The sequence below is a fragment of the Tyto alba genome, unplaced genomic scaffold, assembly GCF_018691265.1.
Source record: "Tyto alba isolate M040663 unplaced genomic scaffold, T.alba_DEE_v4.0 Super-Scaffold_1000006, whole genome shotgun sequence".
NCBI classification, from domain to species: Eukaryota; Metazoa; Chordata; class Aves; order Strigiformes; family Tytonidae; genus Tyto; species Tyto alba.
This window is the reverse complement of record NW_024881272.1, coordinates 5,560,696-5,581,292: the sequence shown is the minus strand read 5'-3', so window position 1 is coordinate 5,581,292 and position 20,597 is coordinate 5,560,696. Positions and strand designations below refer to the sequence as shown.

At 48.0% G+C, this 20,597-nt stretch overlaps 2 protein-coding genes across 4 annotated transcripts in view; one reads left to right on the top strand and one right to left on the bottom strand.

Annotated features, from left to right (window-relative positions):
- Positions 1 to 20,597, bottom strand: part of TDRD5 (tudor domain containing 5) — a 31,085-nt gene that overhangs the window by 10,028 nt on the left and 460 nt on the right. For 2 of the 3 annotated variants that reach the window (XM_033004461.2, XM_033004463.2), the window contains exons 1-6: positions 8,224 to 8,237; positions 7,483 to 7,721; positions 6,038 to 6,466; positions 5,082 to 5,209; positions 2,117 to 2,337; positions 1,044 to 1,250 (exon numbers count right to left, since the gene is read on the bottom strand). In XM_033004461.2, coding sequence (XP_032860352.1) covers positions 1,044 to 1,250; positions 2,117 to 2,337; positions 5,082 to 5,209; positions 6,038 to 6,466; positions 7,483 to 7,721; positions 8,224 to 8,231 — 1,232 coding nt within the window. In that variant the 5' untranslated portion in view covers positions 8,232 to 8,237. Of the gene's footprint in view, positions 1 to 1,043; positions 1,251 to 2,116; positions 2,338 to 5,081; positions 5,210 to 6,037; positions 6,467 to 7,482; positions 7,722 to 8,223; positions 8,238 to 20,597 lie in introns of those variants that run through there. The other variant, XM_033004462.2, reaches the window with a different exon arrangement.
- NPHS2 (NPHS2 stomatin family member, podocin) lies at positions 10,463 to 17,713 on the top strand. The gene is made up of 8 exons (XM_009972185.2): positions 10,463 to 10,739; positions 12,365 to 12,468; positions 13,385 to 13,457; positions 13,768 to 13,850; positions 14,687 to 14,890; positions 15,605 to 15,660; positions 16,490 to 16,568; positions 17,276 to 17,713. Exons 1-8 carry the CDS (start codon positions 10,463 to 10,465, stop codon positions 17,552 to 17,554), a joined length of 1,155 nt encoding a protein of 384 aa, XP_009970487.1. The 3' UTR covers positions 17,555 to 17,713.

Here is a 20,597-nt window from a genome sequence, read left to right as displayed (position 1 = left end):
CCACGACAGAGTGATGAGCAGGGTTGATGTACAAATGGCCCGGAGTGGTCAACAAATGGGTCTTGTCACCTCAAGCATGAGCATGTAAGCAAGTAAGTGCCTGCAAGGCACCATTAATGGAAAAAAAAACCCAGATCCTTTCTAGGAAATATGCATGCTGGAATGTCTTTCTGAAGAAAGACAGGCCAGTCGGCCTCACCTCGATCCTGGGAAGGCAGTGGAACAACTAACCCTGGGAACCATTTCCAGGCAAATGAAGGACAAAAAAATGACTGGGAATAGTCAGCATAGATTCACCAACTTGACAGACCAACTTGACAACCTTCTATAGTGAAATGACTGGCCTGGTAGGTGACAGGAGAGCAGTGGGTACTGTTTACCTTGACTTCAGTCAGGCTTTTAACACTGTGTCCTGCAAGATCCTCACAGAGAAGCTAATGAAGTTTGGGCTGGATGAGCAGACAGCGAGGTAGACTGAGAACTGGCTGAAGGGCCAGGCTCAGAGAGTGGTGATCAGTGGCACAAAATCTAGTTGGAGGTCAGGAACTAGCAGTATACTCCAGGGGTCAATATTAGGACCAATATTGTTCAACATCTTCATTAACAACCTGGATGATGAGGGAGAGATTACCTTCAGCAAGCCTGCTGACGATACAAAACTGGGAGTGGCTGATACACCAGAGGGTCATGCTGCCATTCAGAAGGACCTCGACAGAACAGAGAAATGGGCAGAGACCTACTGAAGTTCAACCAAGTCCTGTACTCGGGGAGGAGCACCACCATGCATCAGTACATCTTGGGGGCCAACTGGCTGGAAAGCAGCATTTTTACCATAAGGGTGACCAAGCACTGGAACAAGATGCCCAGAGAGGTCCCAGGTTCTACATCCTTGGAGACATTCAGAAGTCATCTGGACATGGTCCAGGGCAGCCTGCTCTAGATGGCCCCCTGTTTGAGCAAGAAGGTTGGGCAGGATGACCTCCAGAGGTCTCTTCCAAGCTCAACCACTCTGTGATTCTGTCATCCATGTGGAATTTACTTACTTGAGGAATCTCAGCCAATACTTCCGGACAATTTCGAGGTTTCCATAATCTGTGTAGAACACCTCTACTTCTTGGTCATTGATCACACGGTGGATGATAACACGGTACCACCATTTTCCAGACATTACACAGCAAAGCTGTCCAGGCTGTACTGAAGACTCAGGCATAATATAACGATCAGAAACAATTTTATTTGAGTAACAGTGTCTGCAAAAGATCATAATGAAAAACCGTGCTTGGTAGAATGCAGGAGATGAGCAAAGAGAAATATACAGGGCTTCAGAAGAACCCTGATTCCTCAAAGTCCCCATGACATGAATTTTCAGGAGCTGGTTTAGTAGATGCTTTATACCTCTGTTCTGCTACACTTAAACCGAAATGACAATAAAAAATGCAAACCCAAACTTTTACCATTTGAATGATATTCTTGGGGTCCAACAAATATTTAATTAATGGGGATTAATCAGAGGCTAAATATAGTCATTCTAGTAATTAATTTTTAACATTACCTTGACATATCAGTGCTTATGATCCAGGTTCTGGAGTACTGGATCACATACAGAGTATCTGACTGCAGGGTCTGTAATCACAATTACATGTGCCCCACGGACATCAAGCATATACTCTGGTACACAATTAACAGCAACTGTAGCACTGTCGTGGTGCAACAGGATCCTAAATGCATAATATAACTGACACAAAGCCACTGATGGGGTTTTGCTTTCAAATACAGATATGACAAAGGCCTATGACCTGTTGCTTTTTTTTAAGTGTTGGGAGATGGAAGTAAAAGCCTAAAGTTTCTTTCCACAATCTTTCCAGGCTTTTAAAGTTTAGGACTGTCTAGGACACAGCCAAACTACCACGAGTTGCTATTAAGCCATACTTACTGCTTGCTAGTTAAAAGGAATGGGTAACCATTATGAGTATGCATTTCAGTATGGCACTGGCACCTCTGTATCAAGTGATCAAGCTACCAGTGACCATAACTAACAGCTGGGCGCCCTGTTCCCTCAGCACAAACACACACACACAACAGGTAGTAGTACTAAAACTGCACAGCATGATCGCACCTCATCTCAATCATCATATCCAGCAGTTTATCAGACGTTTCCTTGCTGCAGACGTGGATATAGAACTGGCTTGGAGAGACAACGAACTCCACAAAGACTCCCACCAAGTACCTTCTCCCCAGTGGTGGTAAACTGCAAAGGCTTCTGTCCTGAACAGCATCTGGGGGGATTTCTGGAGTCATTATCATCTTCTCTAGTAGGAACTGCTCCAAATCTTGAAGCTACAAAGGGAGAAGAGGAAGGTGGCACTCAGATGTCTCATCATGCACTGAACACACATAACTGGCCTTTCCATTAAGGTAAAAATATAGTTCTGTTTTCCTGGGGACCTGTAAATTACTGAATATCAGAGAATTCCAACAAGTTGTACAAACTCAGATTAAAACTTTCCCTGTGACAGAAGCATTCATTTTCACACTCTCTTCCCTGCAGTGTAAAGAGGGGTACAACAAAAATACCTTGCTCATATTCCTGCAAGGAATAAAGGAGAGGAATTGAAGTCATGTCACATGTTTAGACAAAGTATTAAATGGCTATTGCTACCAAAGCAAACAAAACAAAAGCCCACAACAAAAAAACCCAAACTAAACACAACCCAGCTGTTTATTGGATTTTAGCCAAAAGATGCTCTTTCTATGTTCTGTGACCATGAAAGAGTACATGACAACCAGAAAAACTCTACCTGAAAATGATTCAAAATTGACAGAAGGCACAAACACATCACACTTTCACACTAGAGCTATTTCCCAAGGATAAAAACAAACAAAACCTAAAAATTCTGTTTTCTCATTCAAGAAAAATTTGTACACGAGTGAGTTGTTAGCACAACTTACAATTTTGTGTTATTCTTTAACTGCTGAAAACATTATTTCACTTGAACTACTGTGGAGGGGAACTTTAATCGGCCATCAGCTGCTTTCACTGACTCAAGAGCTTTCTTTTATGCCAACAGGCAGCACTCCTCCAATGATCAGAAGTCAAAATTATTCCAATTTTATGCATTGTGAATATGCTACAAGTTACCACTGCGTTACACATCAGGCAATGTATGGGAAATTTATCTTCCAGCACACACCCCACTGCTTACATGGCTAAATTCAACTGCGAACAATGTGGTTTTTTGCAATACTGGCTCTTTTAACTGTTTTTTAAAGAAGCAGATAAGAGTCTCTCCTTCTGCAAACTGAGCAAGGGCTAACGCCCTTGAATTTTTACGAGTTAAAAATTTTGACTAAAATATTTGAGTTAAACAGTGAGTTAACATTTTTGAGTTAAAGGGCAACCTGGGGAATTCTTGCTTGAGCAGCAGCATCATCTCTAAAAAATCCTTGCATTTCATGGGCTTCTCCTAAGATGTGCCTGTGAATAGTGGCATTTCTAAGCGACAGTTTTGCTCCAGGTATGATCTTCACATCAGACAGTTAAGAGCACATATGATCTTTATAAACTAGCTCACACATTAGTAGTGACAACAAACATTCTTTGAGATATGTAGAAGATGTGTACTTAAAAACACATTCACAAAAAAACAGAATTATAAAACCATAACCCAACAAAACACACTAAAACTAGGCTTACAAGAGATATGGCTTGCAAGACTGGCTAACTCCTTGCCCTAAGCCAGAATGGCAGCTGCTAAGAGTGGTGTGGATGACACCTCTTCTGCTGAGAGCAGCAAGAAAAAGCAGATTGACTTGGCCCTTGTCCCTCATTTGTCCCTTACAACACTTCCACTGTTAAGTCTCTTGCAACTGGATACCTTGCAGCAGGGCGGAGATCAGGTCGCATCCTTCCCTTCTACCTTGCAGCATCATGATGAATGAGAGTTCATTACATACCCAAATGCATGCATTTCAACCTGCTTTCCTCCCCCTAAGGGCATTTTTAAAACAAAATGGCAAACTTGGTAACAAATACTAATTGTACAAACATCTTCCAAAACACATCCTGCTAGGATCTTTAAACAGGTTCCCTTTGCAACGCATAAGAACAAAAATCTGGGGCTATCTGGACCACATCTCCCAATTTTTTACCCTTCCCACAAGCAGACTTCCTTTCATCTAGGAGAATTCCCTGTGAACTTCATCACACCAAACCAAAATTTCTTTAAAGAATCAGAAGAGCCTGCCAAAAATCTCTAAAGTGTATGTTTTATGAAGTGCCGCACAAAGTCCAACTCATAGTCCTGGGCTTCCCTGTTCAGTATTACCCAAAACACCAAAGTCAGGAAGAACTCCTGGGGCACTTCCCCTGCCTACGCATTCCAACCGTACAGATGCATACAGCCACAAGACGAGCTTGGCAGAGGAAATAACTCTCTCTGTAGGACGATCTTCCTCAGAAGGATAAGGCCTAAACATGCTCTAAATGAAAAAACAGAGGGGACATAAACATTCTCCCAATCAGGTTTGGCAGTTCAGAGCCTCTGTACTGTTCTTCTCCATCCCCTTCTAAAAATACATTGCTAAACAGTAACAAAAAAATAAATACAATTTTCGAAGTCCAACCAAATAGCAGAGTTGAGACTATAGAAATCAAGATCTCTGAGAACCATTCCCCAGCTCTGTCACATAGCTGCTTGACAGTTAAGCCCTGCCTACTGCAGCAGGACAAATTCCACACAGCTAGTCTTGGAACAAAGTTATTAAAGTCCAATTACAATTAAGTACACGAAGAAGTATCACCACTATTATCAGGGAGCAAGACCAGGCTTACCTGATCTGCAACACAGATCTCAAGACCAGAAAGAGACAAGGAAAAGATCTGGTTTGGATGGCATATAAAGCTGAGTACCAGGTCAGTATGAGTCTAGTCAGCTCCGGACTCATGTAAAACAGATACAAAAATTTTTGGAAGCAGCAGCACATCAACAATGCAAACTCAACAGAAACAAAAGCAGTAAAAAGAGTATCACCTCCTGGATTAAGACATGAAAAAACTACAGATCACTTGTCCAACCACTTACTTGTTTGAGGCCACCACCCAAATTTACTGCTTGTGTTTCCACTGGCTCTGCCTTCTCTTCCTCTGTCAGGTGGAAGCAATCTTTCTCATAGCAGGGTTCCAATGGAGGCATCTCAACTGCAGGTGGTGCTGCAAAGATGATAATTTGGCTGTTATTCTTTGCTGGACTGATGCAGTGTTACATACGAAGCAGAATGAAAAGACATCTGAAAATTAAAGTCCGAAAGCACTGGTGCTGCTGTATTCCTCATCTCTTGTGGCATTCACAGCCACCACAGTCATGAGGATTCACTGGAGAGGCATCCTTCACTGTATTAATAAATTAAAACAAAACCAAACCCACTTGGCTCTTGTAAACATGCTAAGGGTTAAATCATTAGCTAGAACGATGCTAAAAGGTATTTTCTCCAGAAGTCAGAAGTTTGGTAGGAACGGTATGTGATCTTCTACCTTCTCTCATAGCTCTTATGGGAACACTGTGGTCATCTCCAGTCTCCTCTGTTTTCTTCTGTGGAACACTGCAGTGCAACTTTCAGACTAGTGCTAAACCTTCAGTCCCAAAAAGCCCATCTGAAATACTTTACCAGCCTGCAGAGCACATGTTCAGGAGATCCTTCTAGTTTTGTTACCTATTGCCTTGAATGACTAGAAATTCCAGCCCTACATACACATTCAGAAAGTCCCTACTCTGAATGGGCTAAACATCCTTTCTTTCACCTCACACGAAAACCAGATGGAAACCTGCAGAAAACTTCCAGTTAAGATCTCTGCTACCAAGACAACTTCCCTTGTGACAGCTGCTTCTGCAGCACCCCACAGCCCTTCTGTGCTAAAACCTGGGGGAACTGGGACTGCTACAGCAACTGGAAACGCAGTGACATCCACTTGAAACACTGCTGCCTGGCCACAGCACTTGTGAGAGCTATGAGCTTTTAGTTAAGTAACACACAACCTCACCTTGCAGCACTCCTTCCTGCGCCTCGCCCTGCGGCACCTCTTCCTTCTCTATCTCACTCGCCATGTACTTCTTCAGGGTCAGCAAGGAACCTGCTCTTGTCTGCTCAACCGTGATGATATCAGACACGCTTCTGAGGACTTCAAACATGGAGAAAAATCCATATTGCGTATACTGGAATGCCCGGCCAAAGCGTCTGAAGAAGGCCTTATCAAAGTCCAAGAGCAGAAGTGGCGAGGAACTCAGTAGATCCTGCAGCTCAGCTTTCACTGTCGCTGGCAGGACAGGAGCCCTGCTCCGACGGAAACCCTGGGGATTCTTAGAGGGAGAAGCAGCACCTGCCTTGGCAGCAGCACTCTTCCCTGCCCTAGCATTTCTCTTCTGTCTGGCAACCAGTTTGGCAATCCCCTTGGTGGTCTCATCTGCAATGGCTACAACAGAAAGACATAAACTATTAGACTATCAAAACAGCAAACCCTTAAAAGCTCTAGACAGGCAAAGCTCCCCTTCTTTCCTTCCTTTCATCTTCTCCTCACCCTTTTCAGAAGCAGGTGTCTCCTTCCAAAGCAATCACGCTAAATCGTGTCTGATTTTCAGCAGGGCAAACACTTTTCCTCTCCCATCGCAAACTGGACTGAACCATTTTTAACAGCCAACAACCAATCTGCGCCCTCATCTCTAAAAATCCAGATCCTGGTAGGAAGGCAGGTCAAATTCTTGAATATGGGGTCCGAACAGGAAACCCAGCTGCTGTGTTTTGTTGGGAAAACACTAAACAGCTCAGTGCTCCCCTCAGCCAGAATCACAGTAAACCCCCACCACAGAGCACCCACCTGCCCAGGCAAGGTCTCCCTGGAGAGAAGCCCAGGTCTTTTTCATGCTTTTAAACAACTTTTTTTCTTGTCTTACTGTAGCACTCTTTAAAAACATATCATTTTACCCTTCCCAATCAACTCTTTGCACCTACCATTTGTTTCCACAGCTCTTCCCCAAAGAAAAGGAAAATTAAAATGGTCCTTTGATAACTTCCCATGGGGTCAGGTAGGGAAACATTAACAGCTTCTCCTGAGAGGCCCCATCGCTGGTTCTGGCTCATGCTGTAGTCTGCATTTACAGGCAAAATGATGCTTACCAGTTGTAGTGTAGCCATTAGAAATGTGCCTGCAGTTTCTAAACTAAGTGCAGAAGACAAAATGCACAAAACCAACTAGAAGCCTATGTGATTCTTCAAAAGGAAAGAGCAAAAAAGCATTAAAAGGCAGATCTAAATACAGGAAGAAACATCAAAGACAATAAATTAAACAAAGCTATATGAGAAGAAGAATAACAGAGGTCTGAGACCTACAGCTCTGGGAAGTCATCCTGCACATCCCTGTTTTGAAGCATCCCTTCATACCGGTACGTGGTTCCAAACAACTCCTCCACCCATAAGGAAACAAAACCTTACCTTTGAGGATAAAAATGTCTTTCTCATAAGGACAGATTCTGACAACTTCAGGCATAGCTGCCACCAGCTCCAAGGTGGATTGGAAGCCCAGGTCATATAAAGGGAGAGGTTTGCCAATCATGGTCACGTACTCCTCCTCCAGTTGTGCTGGGGTCAAGCCCTCTTTAGCAGCCATCAGCAGCGATCTCACCTCCTTCTTCAGCAACTCCATAAGCTGTGCTTGCTTTGACATGTCTGCCCTAAAGGCAAAACAAAAGCGAGCAGAAGACAATTCGTGCCACAGCTGCCCAAACACAGGCAAAAGACTTTTTACCACTTAGCAGCTGAAAGCTGGTGGGGGGAGAGGGCAGCAAGCCAGGTTCCCTGACAGCCCCTACCTACCAACCCCTGTATTTTGTTGCCTGCCCCCCTGGAGGTGCCACCTTTGCCCCCTCTGTCTCAGCTGAGATCACGGCTCCTCCGGCATTCGCTGCCTGTCCCCATGGGATCGCGGCCCCTACGCGAGCGGCACCCCTCGAGCTTTGCGTGCCCCTAAACCCCCGCCCCAGGGATCGCCCTCTACCACCTCGCCCTTCCACAGAGACCCCTGCGCGCCTCAACTGCTGCCTGAGGGATCCCCACGCACACATACACGCCTCCCCCAGCGTGTCCCTGCTCCCTCAGAGCCCCCCGCGCCCCTAACCCCGACCCCGGGGGCCGCCCGGGTGCTCACTGACAGCCCCCAATGGCCGCAGCACCCACCGCGCCATCGCGCCGCCTCGATCACGAGACGCCCCCGCCTCCCACCACTGCGCCTGCGCGCTGCCTTTCCCGCCCTTCCGCGGCGCGAGGGCGGGGCGCTACCCCCCCCCCCCCCCCCCCCCCCCCCGGCCCATCCCCTCATTGCAGCCGCCGCGGCCATGGTTCCCCTCAGCCCCGGGGCGGGCGGGCGTGTCGCCGCCGTACCGGGGAGGCAGCCTGTCCCCCACCCCCGGGGGCCTGCACGGAGGTGTTGCCCCGGCCCTTCCCCCGACTAAAAATGCTAGGTGCGCACCCCTTCCAACAGGAAAAGTTAGCACATTGCGGAAGAGTCGTGGACAGAAAAGAACCAATTTCTTTAAGGCAACAATGTTTAAACCCTAATACCAACGTTATTAAGAGCAGCCTTGTATTTTTCAGTCCCATTTGAGAGGGGAAAATCCGCAGTGGAGGTGCTGAGTGGCTTTCCCAAGGCCAAAGCCTGGCAAACTGGATGGCAATGGCCATTTTCTAAAGGTTTGCAGTCATTTGAGAAACCCACTCAACAGTGGGGTTGATTTCCACGTGGGGATGTTTCCACATGACAAGAGGGGCTGAGCCTGCGGATTTGGGGACTGCAAAGGTTGAAAAACCATCAGCACACGCTCTCAAATCATCTCCCCCATCCCAAGGTGGGGGCCGAAAACATCGCAGGGAGATGCAGGAGTTGGCACCCACTGGTCTAATTAAACATCAGACAAGACCAGAAAGCTGCAGGTCTGTAGATGTTAAATATTCCGTGGTGCATTTGACAAGAAATCAGCCAGAGTTCGTGCTTATCAGCTAAAACTAGACCTGAGCTTCCATTTACTGCTGCTGCTTAAAATGTTACCTGCCCTTTCAGCAGGTGGAGACCATCACCCCCCTGCCCCATGCTGGTCCAGTGATTAACACAAAGTGAAATAGATCTCTGGAGCATTTCCACGCAAATATACTGTATGAATTTATTAATTATGCCCCATTTCCGTCCAACTTTTCTGCCAGTTGCTCTCTCCATCCATCGCTTCCCCGGTGACCTGCTGACGAGGCACCTAGCATGACAGAGCAGAGAAAGCAGGCAGCTGGTGCTCCTGCCCTCCCTGCCTGCAATATCCTGACTCCAGGCGGGCCACAAGCCTCCAATAAAACAGGAATCCATGAAAAAACAAGAGCAGCACCTCCCTGGCTGGCTTCCTGGCTCCCTCCAGCTGCTCCTCCACACTAGAGACTGACATCCCTGAGCTCAGCACTGCCCCATTGGCAGGGAAGTCATCACTTCCAGCCCTCTCTTGCTATAGTATGATTTCTAGCCAGGTGCTGTTTTCTTTAATACAGTCAGTGACTTAAAAACACTTTAAAAATGTTTCTTGCAGAGGTTTCTGCAGATGTAACCACGGGCTGTGTGGCATGAGAAGAAAAAGCTCCTGTTTGCTCTGCCATGCTCCTACTGTGGAAAACTATGGAGGCTTTTATGCAGAAACTCTTTAGGCAATTTAGAAGACAGATGCTTCAACAGCTCTAACCCTGCAATGGCCTCCATGCTTTGCACCCATTCAGGAGAGTTCATGACTGAACTGGGACTAGCTAATTTCCCTCCCTACTAAAATGTGAGGTGACCCTAGAGAGAGGGAGTTTGCAGCCAACATCCCACCACTGTGCCAGCCAAAGGGTTTCTAGAGAGCAGACCAGGGTGGGATGCTACTCACCCAGTCATCCTCCACAACACCCCCTCCAAACACTCCTGAGGTAAGCCACTGGTCTCACTAGTAAAGGTTTTTCACCCTGGTACTTATTGCTCTGGGCAATGTGAGTAACTCTCAGTATATGAGGTCTTCAGAGCCACATGTCTGACAGTTACTTTTAGGTTGCTTTTAACAGCTTTGCAGAAACCATCTACTAAAAATCATCTGAGTGCTTTAGATTGTATTTTGTTTCCAAAGGCAGAAAGATACAAACAGAAAGTCCTCCTGGAGTCCACTCTGTCCAGGTCTAACCTTCCTTCCCATCTCCACAGCAGGGTGCAATGAGAGCAGAGCAGCTGGGAAACAGCTTGCTCACTTCACTGTCCATTACGTCTGACAGGCCTGTGATAAATTTGAAACAAGCCTCCTGGATCTGACACCTCCCCTTCTCTCCTCCCCTGCCTGGTTTTCCTGCCTGCAGTAATAAATTCAAGCACGACTTCATCCTACTCCCACAGGCAGCTGCACGCTCCTTGGCACAGATGAGGATGGATAAGAGGTCTCGGAGCTCCTCCAGGGAGTCTCACAGGAGACACAGAGGGTCCCCAGCTACACAGAGCAAACGAGAGAAGAGGGAGAGCAACAGAGAAGCCAGCAAAGGAAGGGAAGATGTAAAGCAAGAGAAAGCAAAGGAGATCAAGAGCACCGCAGGGACTGACGGTAGGGTGCACACGTCCACAGTGGTGGACGTGGACGATGTGGTATCTGATGAAGAAATGGAGGCAATGGCGTTGCTGGACAGCGAGCGGCAAGAGGAAGGTATGGCTTATAGAAGGGAAGGGGCTGGAAAGCTATGGGCTTTTTGACCCTGTGTGGGTCACGGTATGACTCTGCTCTCTGCACGGTGTCATCACACCCACCTTGCCCAGTCATGTAGTTATCCTCAGGACAGGATATGGGAGACTCCAACCAGCTTCCCAGCCAGATTCTGCACTCAGTCCAGGCTGTACAGCAAAGCAATGAACTTTGCAACAAGCAGTTACATCTACAGCATCCTTCACGCTTCAGCTCACTGCTCCCCAGTTCTGTTCATGTTCTATTCTCTTCCTTTTCTTGCTTGTCCTTTTTTAGGTGGTTGGAGTTAGCCTTAATGCCACTTCACAGCCCAAAGAACTGCACTGCAGGGAAGAACTGTGCTTGACATGCACACTTGTAGCTCTCCTTCCGGATAACCTTTAAGAGCAACTCCTCTCCAGGCCATGTGTTTGTTAGGCAGATTCTCAGCCTGCCATGACAGGAGGGAGCATCCTGAGTCTTTTAGCAAGATGGCTGGGCCTCTTTGGACCCAGCATCATCACAGATGCTGTATTACAAGATGTGTATTACAGAAGCCAGCATCACTTGTCTGCTTCCGTGCCAGCAGCTCTGCTGCCCTAGAGTGACACAAAGGTTCAGACTTGCTCCTGTCTCTCTGGGAACTAATTTTTCACAACTGCCTCTTTCTGCCTCAATTACAGGAATCCCAGCTAGTGAGTGATGCTGTGGAGCTGTAGTGATCGCACAGGTTCTTTGGATCTGAACCTCTCTCAGGACCCGGTGGCTCGGCAGAGAGCTCCAAAGGCAAAGGGGCAGGGAAGGACTAGATGGAAGGGCTAGAAGGGATCCCAAAATGGTAGGGATGCAGGGATGCTAACTTCACTGCTAGAAAACAGGTCTAGGTACACCCAGAAGTAATCTATCTATTTTCATGCCATACCTGCAGATTTTCCCTCAGGCAGGAGCACAACAAAGGGCAGCCAGATCAAGATGACCCACAGACACTTTGGGGAGTTGTAGAAGGTAACATTCACCTAGGGCTAACAACTCAGTCAGCCTCCATCACCTTGGTGTGGCTGCTGTAGAGCACACCAGAGATTTCAGCAGCATCAGTGGCTCAGTCCCACTGCATTAGGGAGCTGAGATGCAATTAAAATCCTGTCCAAAAGGACCCAAGATACTCTGACAGGGAAGGGCACTTCAGGCTGTGTGTTGAAAGCTATTTCTTATTTACAGTCTTTCTCTTTGCCATTAGCTTATATTTGCAGATAAGTTTTTGGGATCTCAGCTCAGCCAACAAGTTGCCCATTCCAAGCCCTTCAACACTGTGTGGTAGCCACAGGTCTTCAAGCTAGAGGCTGTTCTCTAGTCAAGGCACTGTGGAGAAGCATGGCTCAATTTCTGCCAGTAAAGCAGAGACAAGATCTGTCAGTCCATCCTGGCAGCTCCTGGCCACCTGGGACAGGGAGTATTCTTTAACCCAGCTCCAGAGACAGCCAAGGCGTTCACATACAAACTGGGTCTAGGCAAAGGACAACACTGAAGCTGATCTGTGCAGGCACTTCTCAGGCTGTCAGTATTTTGGGAACAGTCCTCTCCTAACACCGTCCTGTTGGATTTCTCCCTAGGTGTAAAGTCTCCGGGTCTGGGCATCTGTGAGTGGCTTCTGACCATCTTGTCTTTGCTGTTCGTCATACTGACCTTCCCCATTTCTGTCTGGTTCTGCATGAAGGTGAGAATAGCCATGGGGCCTCTTTAGGTTTAGTGTTTGGTGTCTTGGTGTGAATGTAACCCACTGGTTCAGCCTGTGTCAGACATGAGCATAAACCTTTTTTGGTGTAAGGCCCCATTTACACTTCTTCAACTCATCATTAATTTTGACTTACGCTTTATCACATGTTGCTCCCATAGAGGGTTGCACAGGGGTCCAACCACTGCCTATCAAGTACTCCTGCTGCAGTATCAGCATGCAGTGGCTTAGGTTTCTCTTTTTTAAAACCAATTGCAAGTCTGTTCACTTTCAAACATAATCTTCAGCCTACCCAGCCCAGAGATGGCTGTGTTGCAGTACCAGCAGCAGGTTAAACAATAGGCTTTGCGTTACACTTTTTAAAAGATTGATCTTTCTGTTAATAGCAGATTTTCTTTGCTTCCTCCCTTTTTCTCAGGTTTATAGCATGGCTACAAGTGGGCATATTTTGATTCCTACTTCTCAGGAAATTTCATGTGCATCTTGTTCTCAACAAGTGTCACTATTATGGGTCAGATCTAACACATGTGAGCACATATACACATGGTTCCCTTGCAGGGAAAGAACCAACATGTAAAATTTTAGCTCGGTGTTGAAGTTTGGCCAAGCTCTAAGGAAGCAGAATGCTGGCCTTATCCTGGGAAACATGGGGCAGCTCTAACATGGGCTGCTCTCACCAAATCTCGGGCTGTCATAGGGCTGCTCGGATGCTGCTGACAGACAAGGCCAGCCAGCAATTCCGGGCAGGTTCCCTGTGGGGGTAAGGGGACTCAGTGACAGGTGACTCCACTAGCTCACACCTGCTGAAATCCTCCCTTTGCAGGGCTTTTCCAGAACGGACTTCCTTTTGTACCAATGAGGCCCCTTTCCCCAGCCTAGCTTTTGTTTCCCTCTGCAGGTAGTGCGGGAGTATGAGAGAGCCATCGTCTTCCGACTTGGGCATCTCCTTCCTGGCAGAGCCAGAGGGCCTGGTAAGGTGTTCACCGAGCTCCCCCCAGCCATGGCACTCCTCCTCTTCATGCTCTACCAAAGCTCACATGCTGGTGTCCTCCAAGCAAGCATGGCCAGACAGAAGATGGGATGTCTTTGCTCCCTTCCTCTCAGGGCCAGTAGCTTTTAATGGCTTTTCCCACCACAGAAGTAGCCTCAGAATTTGGGCCTATGTACTGCTGTTCCTTTCTAGTTCTGCATGCCAAGCCTTCCCCTGTTCCCTAGCCAAAGCAGGAGAGGCAATTTCTGTGGTTCTGATGATCACCAGCTGACTTTCTCTTCCTCCCACAGGCCTATTCTTTTTCCTTCCTTGTCTGGACACATATCACAAGGTAGACCTCCGCCTCAAAACCCTAGAGATCCCCTTCCATCAGGTATGGCTGACACCTCCTCTCTATATTAATTTTTGGGTCTCTATCATTACATCTCCCTGTGACTGGTCATCTACTTGATGACAGCACTGATTTTGCCTTGATATTAAGCAAGCAGCTTATGCTTGAGATAGTGATTCTGGTCCCAGGTCACACAGCATCAATTCATTGGCCATAAGATCCAGTTCTCAGGATCTCATTGTAGATCTTACATCGGCCCTTATTTGCAAAGCCCCAGCTCCTGGATTCCTGCGAATGTATGATAAGTTCCACTTGTTTCCCTGCTGTTACACTTTCAGCCTTCATCCCTGCATAGAAAAGTTTGAAAAAACGTCTCAAAGTAACCCTAACACCTCAGCAAACAGAAGGCTAAAAATTCAGCCCCTCTTCTCCTTTTGGGACCTGTTGTCTGTGCTGCTGCATTGCCAGCAGGACTGTCCTTGTCTGGTAGCATCTTCAGGCTCCTCCTCATGGTGTACAGCCAATCCTTCTGGAAATACAGTGACTGAGCACACACCTCAGGACACAGCTTGTGCTCTCAGAACAGGAATGGACCAGGCAGCAGCAGGCAGGGAAGCACAATGTAGGATGATGACCTGCTCATTGTCCTTAGCTCAGCAGCTTTACTGAGGAGACAGACACAGAGATGCTGCTTGGGAACTGAGATACAGAGGTATCTCAGTTTAATATAGTTTGCCCGAGGTCAGGCAGTAGGAGAACTGGAAACTGCAAAGATTAACCATCTAGCTGTTTTTCATCATTTCCATAATCATGTGCTTTTCTTTGCTGCCTCCAAGTTGAAAAGCCAGATCCCATCTCCCCTAATGTCTTTGGCTTAGGTGGTGACCAAAGACATGGTTACCTTGGAGATAGATGCTGTCTGCTACTACCGTTTGGAAAATGCCTCTCTTCTCCTCACCACCCTGACCAGTATCTCCAGTGCCATCCAGCTGCTGGTGCAGACCACCACAAAGCGCCTCCTAGCACATCGAGCCTTCTCTGAACTTCTTTTGGAGAGGAAGAGCATCAGCCAGGAGATAAAGGTGCTTCCACAGGGGGAGACAGCAGGACAAGGGGTGAACTGAGGCTCCTCAGAGCAGCTCAGTTGACCAGTCCCTTAAAAATCACACACACTGGTTTGCGGAAGGGTGCAATAACAACGTGTGTTTCCTTCACAGAAAAATGGGAGATTTTTCTTCTCTTTGTTTTTTGACTCGGATCACTTTAGGGGGAGGATACACAGTGTGGGCCCCACAGGCAGCCAGGGTGAGTAGCAGACAGGATGGTGTGAGAGGCATGAAGGAACCACTTAGACCGGCTTCATCAGTGCTTTGTGGTACCCCTGCTTCAGTATGTACCCCCGAGAGGAGATTCTCACGACAAATGTATTCTGCAGCCTGAGTGAGTTGCCATAAACCCAGTATACATGGGATCTCCAGCAGCAGGTCTTTGTGGCCATGACACGTGTACATGATGATACCAGTCAGGAGCTGAATGTTTCCTATGGAAGTGAATTAGTTCCACACTTGAACCAGTATGGACTAGTTAAATTGTCCTAAACCCTCGAGGCAAACACAAATTGGAAGTGAGAAAAGGAATTTTATTTCTGAGGGGCTTCACAAACTAGCACACAAAAACTAATAAAACTGCCTTACAGTCCTTCAGTTAACTGCCTTGAATTAATGTCTTATTCCCTGTAATGGGCCTAGGGCAGGGATGGTCTTCTCCCCCTGCTCTAAAAATATTCCTCTTCACAGGTGGCTTTGGACGCAGTCACGGGCTGCTGGGGGATCAAAGTGGAGAGAACAGAAATGTAGGTAGGAAATGCTGGTATAGGGGACTTCCCTGGCCCTTTGCAAGCACCTGTCCTGCCCCCTGCTCCGTCTCCTGCTTTGCCTCTGACTCTCTCCCTGCTGCTATTCTGCAGAAGATAGAACCTCACCTCTTGCCATCCTGTTTTCCCTGCCCCCTTTCAGCCTCTGCCTCATGTAAAACTTCCACGTGTGAAGACTGTGCTTGCTCCTGCGCCGACAGCCAGGACAGGATCCTTAGCTGGGGTCTTGTCATCATTTCACTGCTGCTGCAGGCAGAGTTTGCACCCAATTCTGGTAGCCCAAGAGGTGCAGCAGGCACTGAACCCTTTGTGTCCCACTCTAGATCAAAAGCCCCAGGGTCTTAGTGCTGGTAAGAGTGGGCTCATCACTCAGAAGCCCATGGAGAAAGGTGGGACTCACTTATCACGTAGAGGGTCATGGAAGAGAACGTCCAATGGTGAATGTGTAAATCAATGAGCAGAAGGAAATTCCTGTGCCTGTCTTGAGAGCAGTCTCCCAGTGGATCCTCTGCTGTCTCACAAAGAGTGAACTTAGACTTCAAGCCTCAGAGGCACAGAGAGGAGAGGTGTCTCTTCTGCCTAGTGAGCATGCAAGCCTGGTCATCAGAAAACCAGGCTGGAAAAAAAGGATGGGAACGGAGGTAAAGGGCTAAAGTGAGACAGGCAAAGAGGGACACCCAGGGAGCAGAGAACGAGTGAACTGCTCTGCAGAGACTGACTGATGAGCCCATTCCAAGCCTCAGATTGACCATGCAGTGCTGCCAAGAGAGCCTAGAGGCCAGCTGATCCCTCTTCTTTACTACCACAGCAACAACGTGCAGCTGCCTGCTGAAGTCCAGCAGTCCCTGGCTGTGGAAGCAGAGGCCCAGAGACAGGCCAAAGTGCGGGTATGCCAACTCTGAATATTTCTCATCTCCTTCCAAAGCATCCCTCCTTCCATTTCCACCCCTGGTTTGAGGTCCCTGAGACATTCCACACAAAGATACAGCTCTGGGAAGCTATATTTCCTTTAATTCCTATTCAAGAGCTGTGTCTGGCAAAGGGAGCTGCAGCAAGAGTCTGGGCGAGCCCAGTGGAGTGCCAAATCTGGTACCTGGCCTACAGGTAGGACAGAAAGACACACAAAGAGGTCTGGGGTTATCCTCAGGCCCACAGTGATCCCCATGGGGACCTCTTCCTCAGGGTTTCACCCTCTAGGAGCCCAGCACAGGGCTGTCACCACTGTCATGTACTCTGCACCTTGCTCAGCCCAGGCTGGTCTCCATCCCTTACACTGAGCTGCTCAAGAGCCTGGATGAGGTTGGTGTCCAGCAGCACTCCCACAAGCCTAGACTGGGGGCTGCCCTGCCATGCTTTTGCAGCAGTTTTGCCCAATTGTGAGCCCTGACGGGCCTAGTAAAAACAGGCTAGACATGAGCTCCCAGACTTTTGGGAGCTTCAAGTGGTCTACTATATGCTGTGATCTTCAGAAAGCGGGAAAGTTATAATCACACAGGCCCTAGGAATTTAATGGTGGCAACCTCCCTCTGTAATGAACAGTCCATGCCCTCTTAATCCCAGCCTCACAGAAACTTTTTTTACTCCCTTGTGGTAGGTGATTGCTGCTGAGGGGGAAAAGGCTGCTTCTGAGTCCCTGCGGATGGCAGCTGAGATCCTGTCTGGTGCCCCTGCTGCTGCTCAGCTCCGCTACCTCCATGCACTGCACTCCCTTACTGCAGAGAAACCTGCTGCTTTCATCCTGCCCTTGCCTTTGGATGCCATGAACCTGGTCTCTCCAGCTACCCACAGTCCTCCGGCAGTGAGCAGTCTCCTCACAGACACCACAAAGCTCCCAGAAAGCCTGAAAGACAAGAAGGACTCACCCATGCTCTAAGAGCTGTCCCAGAAATGGTTGCCACGCTGGCCCTGGTCAGTCCTGCTCAGAGAGGGGCAAGATGGCTGGCTGGCCTGTTGGCAGCCCACCAGCAGGTCCTGGTCTGGAGGCAGGAGGGAAGGCAGCCCAGGTCTGTAATATAAAGTGGATTGTACATGGGAGAAGCCTCTGATTTTTTTGGAAAGGGAAAAATATGGAGCACAGGGAGCAGGGCCGGGACGTGAGCATGGGGTTGAGGGAAGAGGGGTGTCGTCCCTTCCCCTTCATGGGGCCAGATGCATCTTGACACCCGAGGGCCTGGCCCCTGGAGTCTGATCCATCTTGCCCCATCACCTCAGCACGAAGGACAGACTTGCCCCTAACTACTTAAATGCCCTCTGCCCCCAAACTGAAGAGCTGGACAGGCAAAGGTGGGAGCCCAACTGTCGGTGGGGGAACAGGAAGGGGCTCGGCACGCCAGCAGGTCGGTGGGAGCTGCCAGCCTGGTGGTTCTGCAACAAGGGAACGAGCTGGGTCCCACAGTCCTGGATGTAGGATTTCGGTCACCACCCATGCGCATACACACACACACACACACACACACACACACACAGGCAACCAAGGGATTTAGCCCTAGTTCTAAAACAGGAGGGAAAGGAAGAGAAGGAAAGGGCAGCCTTTAATGCTTGGCACTCCCTTGAAAGGCACATGAGCTGTGCAGAGAAAAAACAGGCTGTGCTGCTGCTTGCTTCCACTGGGGGGTGAGGCAGGACAAGGTCTGAGCTTGTGGGCATCTCTTAAAATTTTAGAGGTGATCAGTTTAACCAACTCCCAATAAGCAGACGAGGGGGAATCCAGCACCACCAGGGAAGAGCCAGCTGAGAGCCCCGAGAACAGACATACTTTTGCCCGCTGCAGCTGCCTCTACACACAGGGAAGGAACAGAAGAAGTCCTCAAAACTCCTATAATACTCAAAACTCCTACATCTCTCTCCTGCTAAAGCTATTTGAAATACCCACGCACCTACAGATACTGCAATCCTTTCTCTTGGCAAAGATACAGAGCATTCTCAAAGGAAATATCACAATGCTCAATTCTGGTGCCTTTTGGGTGGACATCAGCTCTGCTCCTGCCCTTTCACTTGACCTGCAGCATTTCCCCTTGCTTTGAAGCAGACCTCCCCTGCACAGCCATTCCCAGGCCCAACATTCTGCTGCTGGTGCCCTGGGGAGGCCAAGATAGGGGGCACTTTGTGGCCCTTCTCTTAATTGCTCACACAGTAGTTGGCCATCATGGATGTACTTAGCAGGGGTCGCTCACTCTTGCATTTTTCACCCGTTTTATTCAGTCCCTCTGCCTCCTGGTAACACTCATGCACATTGGCATGTATCATCAGTAACATTTCTGTTAAATGCAGCTGTGTCACGAGGATGGCCTGCAGGTACTGGCTTAATACTGCTGTGAAGCACGAGGACCCCACTTCTACTAAGTACCACATATTCTGTATTTAACTAGACCTTTCAGCTCCCTGGAGCCCCCTTCTAAACGCTCAGTGCTTCCATAATACTCACTCTACAAGTATTTGCCAGCCTTCTTACAGCAAAGACACCTGGCAAACCAGCCCCCTTACAAGTGGCTGGGAAGTAGAAAAAAATCCACCCGTGAACTTCTTGGTGATCACAGGAGCCTCCAAGCTCCAGATCTCACATCTAAATCATTCTGCCACTGCAGCCCTCTCAGGAGAGGGCGGCAGGATGGCTGTGGCTCCTGCTTGTGTGGCTGCAATAGATCTCAGGAGTGATCCACTCATGGAAAACTAGCCCTGGGAAGTGGAACAGCTCTGTCATCTTCCACTGGTGAACATGAACTGTGTAGTTACTTCTCTAAGGCTGGCTCTGGTTATTTCTCATGCTGCTGGAATAGGCCCCTGTTACCTAGCCTAGGGCAAAATGATCCTTTCTCTGAACGCTTCTCTGGCTGCATTTCTAGCTTTGTGTAAAATGATACATGCAGACCAATATTCCTTGACCCATCAAGGACCAGCACCTCTACAGAAAACGTCTCAAAGGAACAACAGCCTGAGGAATGGCTGTCAAGAGACGTTCGGCACAACGTCAGGGCACACACGTTATTTGCTCTCATCTCTGCAGAAGTCAGGCATAGCTTTTTCAAACATTTAACTTTTCTGCAGTTACAGAAAATGCAAATTATAGCTAAGAGCATCCTCAGTTTCAAAGAACACACCTTGCTCCAGCAGGATCTTCTCTCCTTTACATACACAGAGCTAGCAGAAACTTGTCATTTTACCTCCAGGAGATATTAAGTTCAAAAAAATTGCAGAAGGAAAACATCATTTAAAAAAGTACTTCAGGATTAGTGATATATAATGTCTCCAAAATAGAATTTTCTCTGAGGGAGTTGGCAGGGGTTGTCTGAGCCGATGCAATTCCTGACAGCTTCACTGCCTGCTCTTCCAACTTGAGACTGGGTCGAATTGCAGAGTCACGCCAAACCCAGGCAGTTCTGGTGGCCTTGTAGAACCTTGTAACTATGCAGCCTGCCCTGGGTCAGGGACCCAACAGAGGCAGAAGCCCCAGGTGGCCACCTCATTGGGCAGTTTGGCCTGTTGAGGCCAGAAGGGTATTGCAGATGGGAGCCAGGGGGGCTCAGATGCCAAACACAGAAATCACAGGGAGATAGAACATCTAAATACCATCCCAGTGCACTGGGAGGGTACACTGGAATCATCTGAAGTCTGATTTTGTGATCATGGTTGCAGGCAGTTGCCCTGTGGCAGCAATTTGAGAAAGGCCTTCAGGATCATGCACAGCTTCAGGCTGCTTCATGCTTCCTGAAAGGACAAAACTTTCAAAAGAAGATGATTCAAAGATGAACAAAAATTTGTCCATACAGTTCTGTACAATTACTGTACAATTTCTTTCTACAATTTTCTAACCAGTTAGCTGGCAATTGGACCATCTGAAGCCCGGAGGATGAAGGAGGTATCCATTATCAGCTACACAACCAGGCTGTGCTGGCACTGAGAAAAAAACCTCTTCATGC

What these genes read in the sequence shown, in the direction of transcription:
- NPHS2 (XM_009972185.2), top strand. Translation starts at nt 10,463, where the DNA reads ATGAGGATGGATAAGAGGTCTCGGAGCTCCTCCAGGGAGTCTCACAGG. An exon ending in CAGCGAGCGGCAAGAGGAAG is followed by an intron (nt 10,740 to 12,364) that starts GTATGGCTTATA and finishes ATTTCTCCCTAG; the next exon opens with GTGTAAAGTCTCCGGGTCTG. An exon ending in CTGTCTGGTTCTGCATGAAG is followed by an intron (nt 12,469 to 13,384) that starts GTGAGAATAGCC and finishes TTCCCTCTGCAG; the next exon opens with GTAGTGCGGGAGTATGAGAG.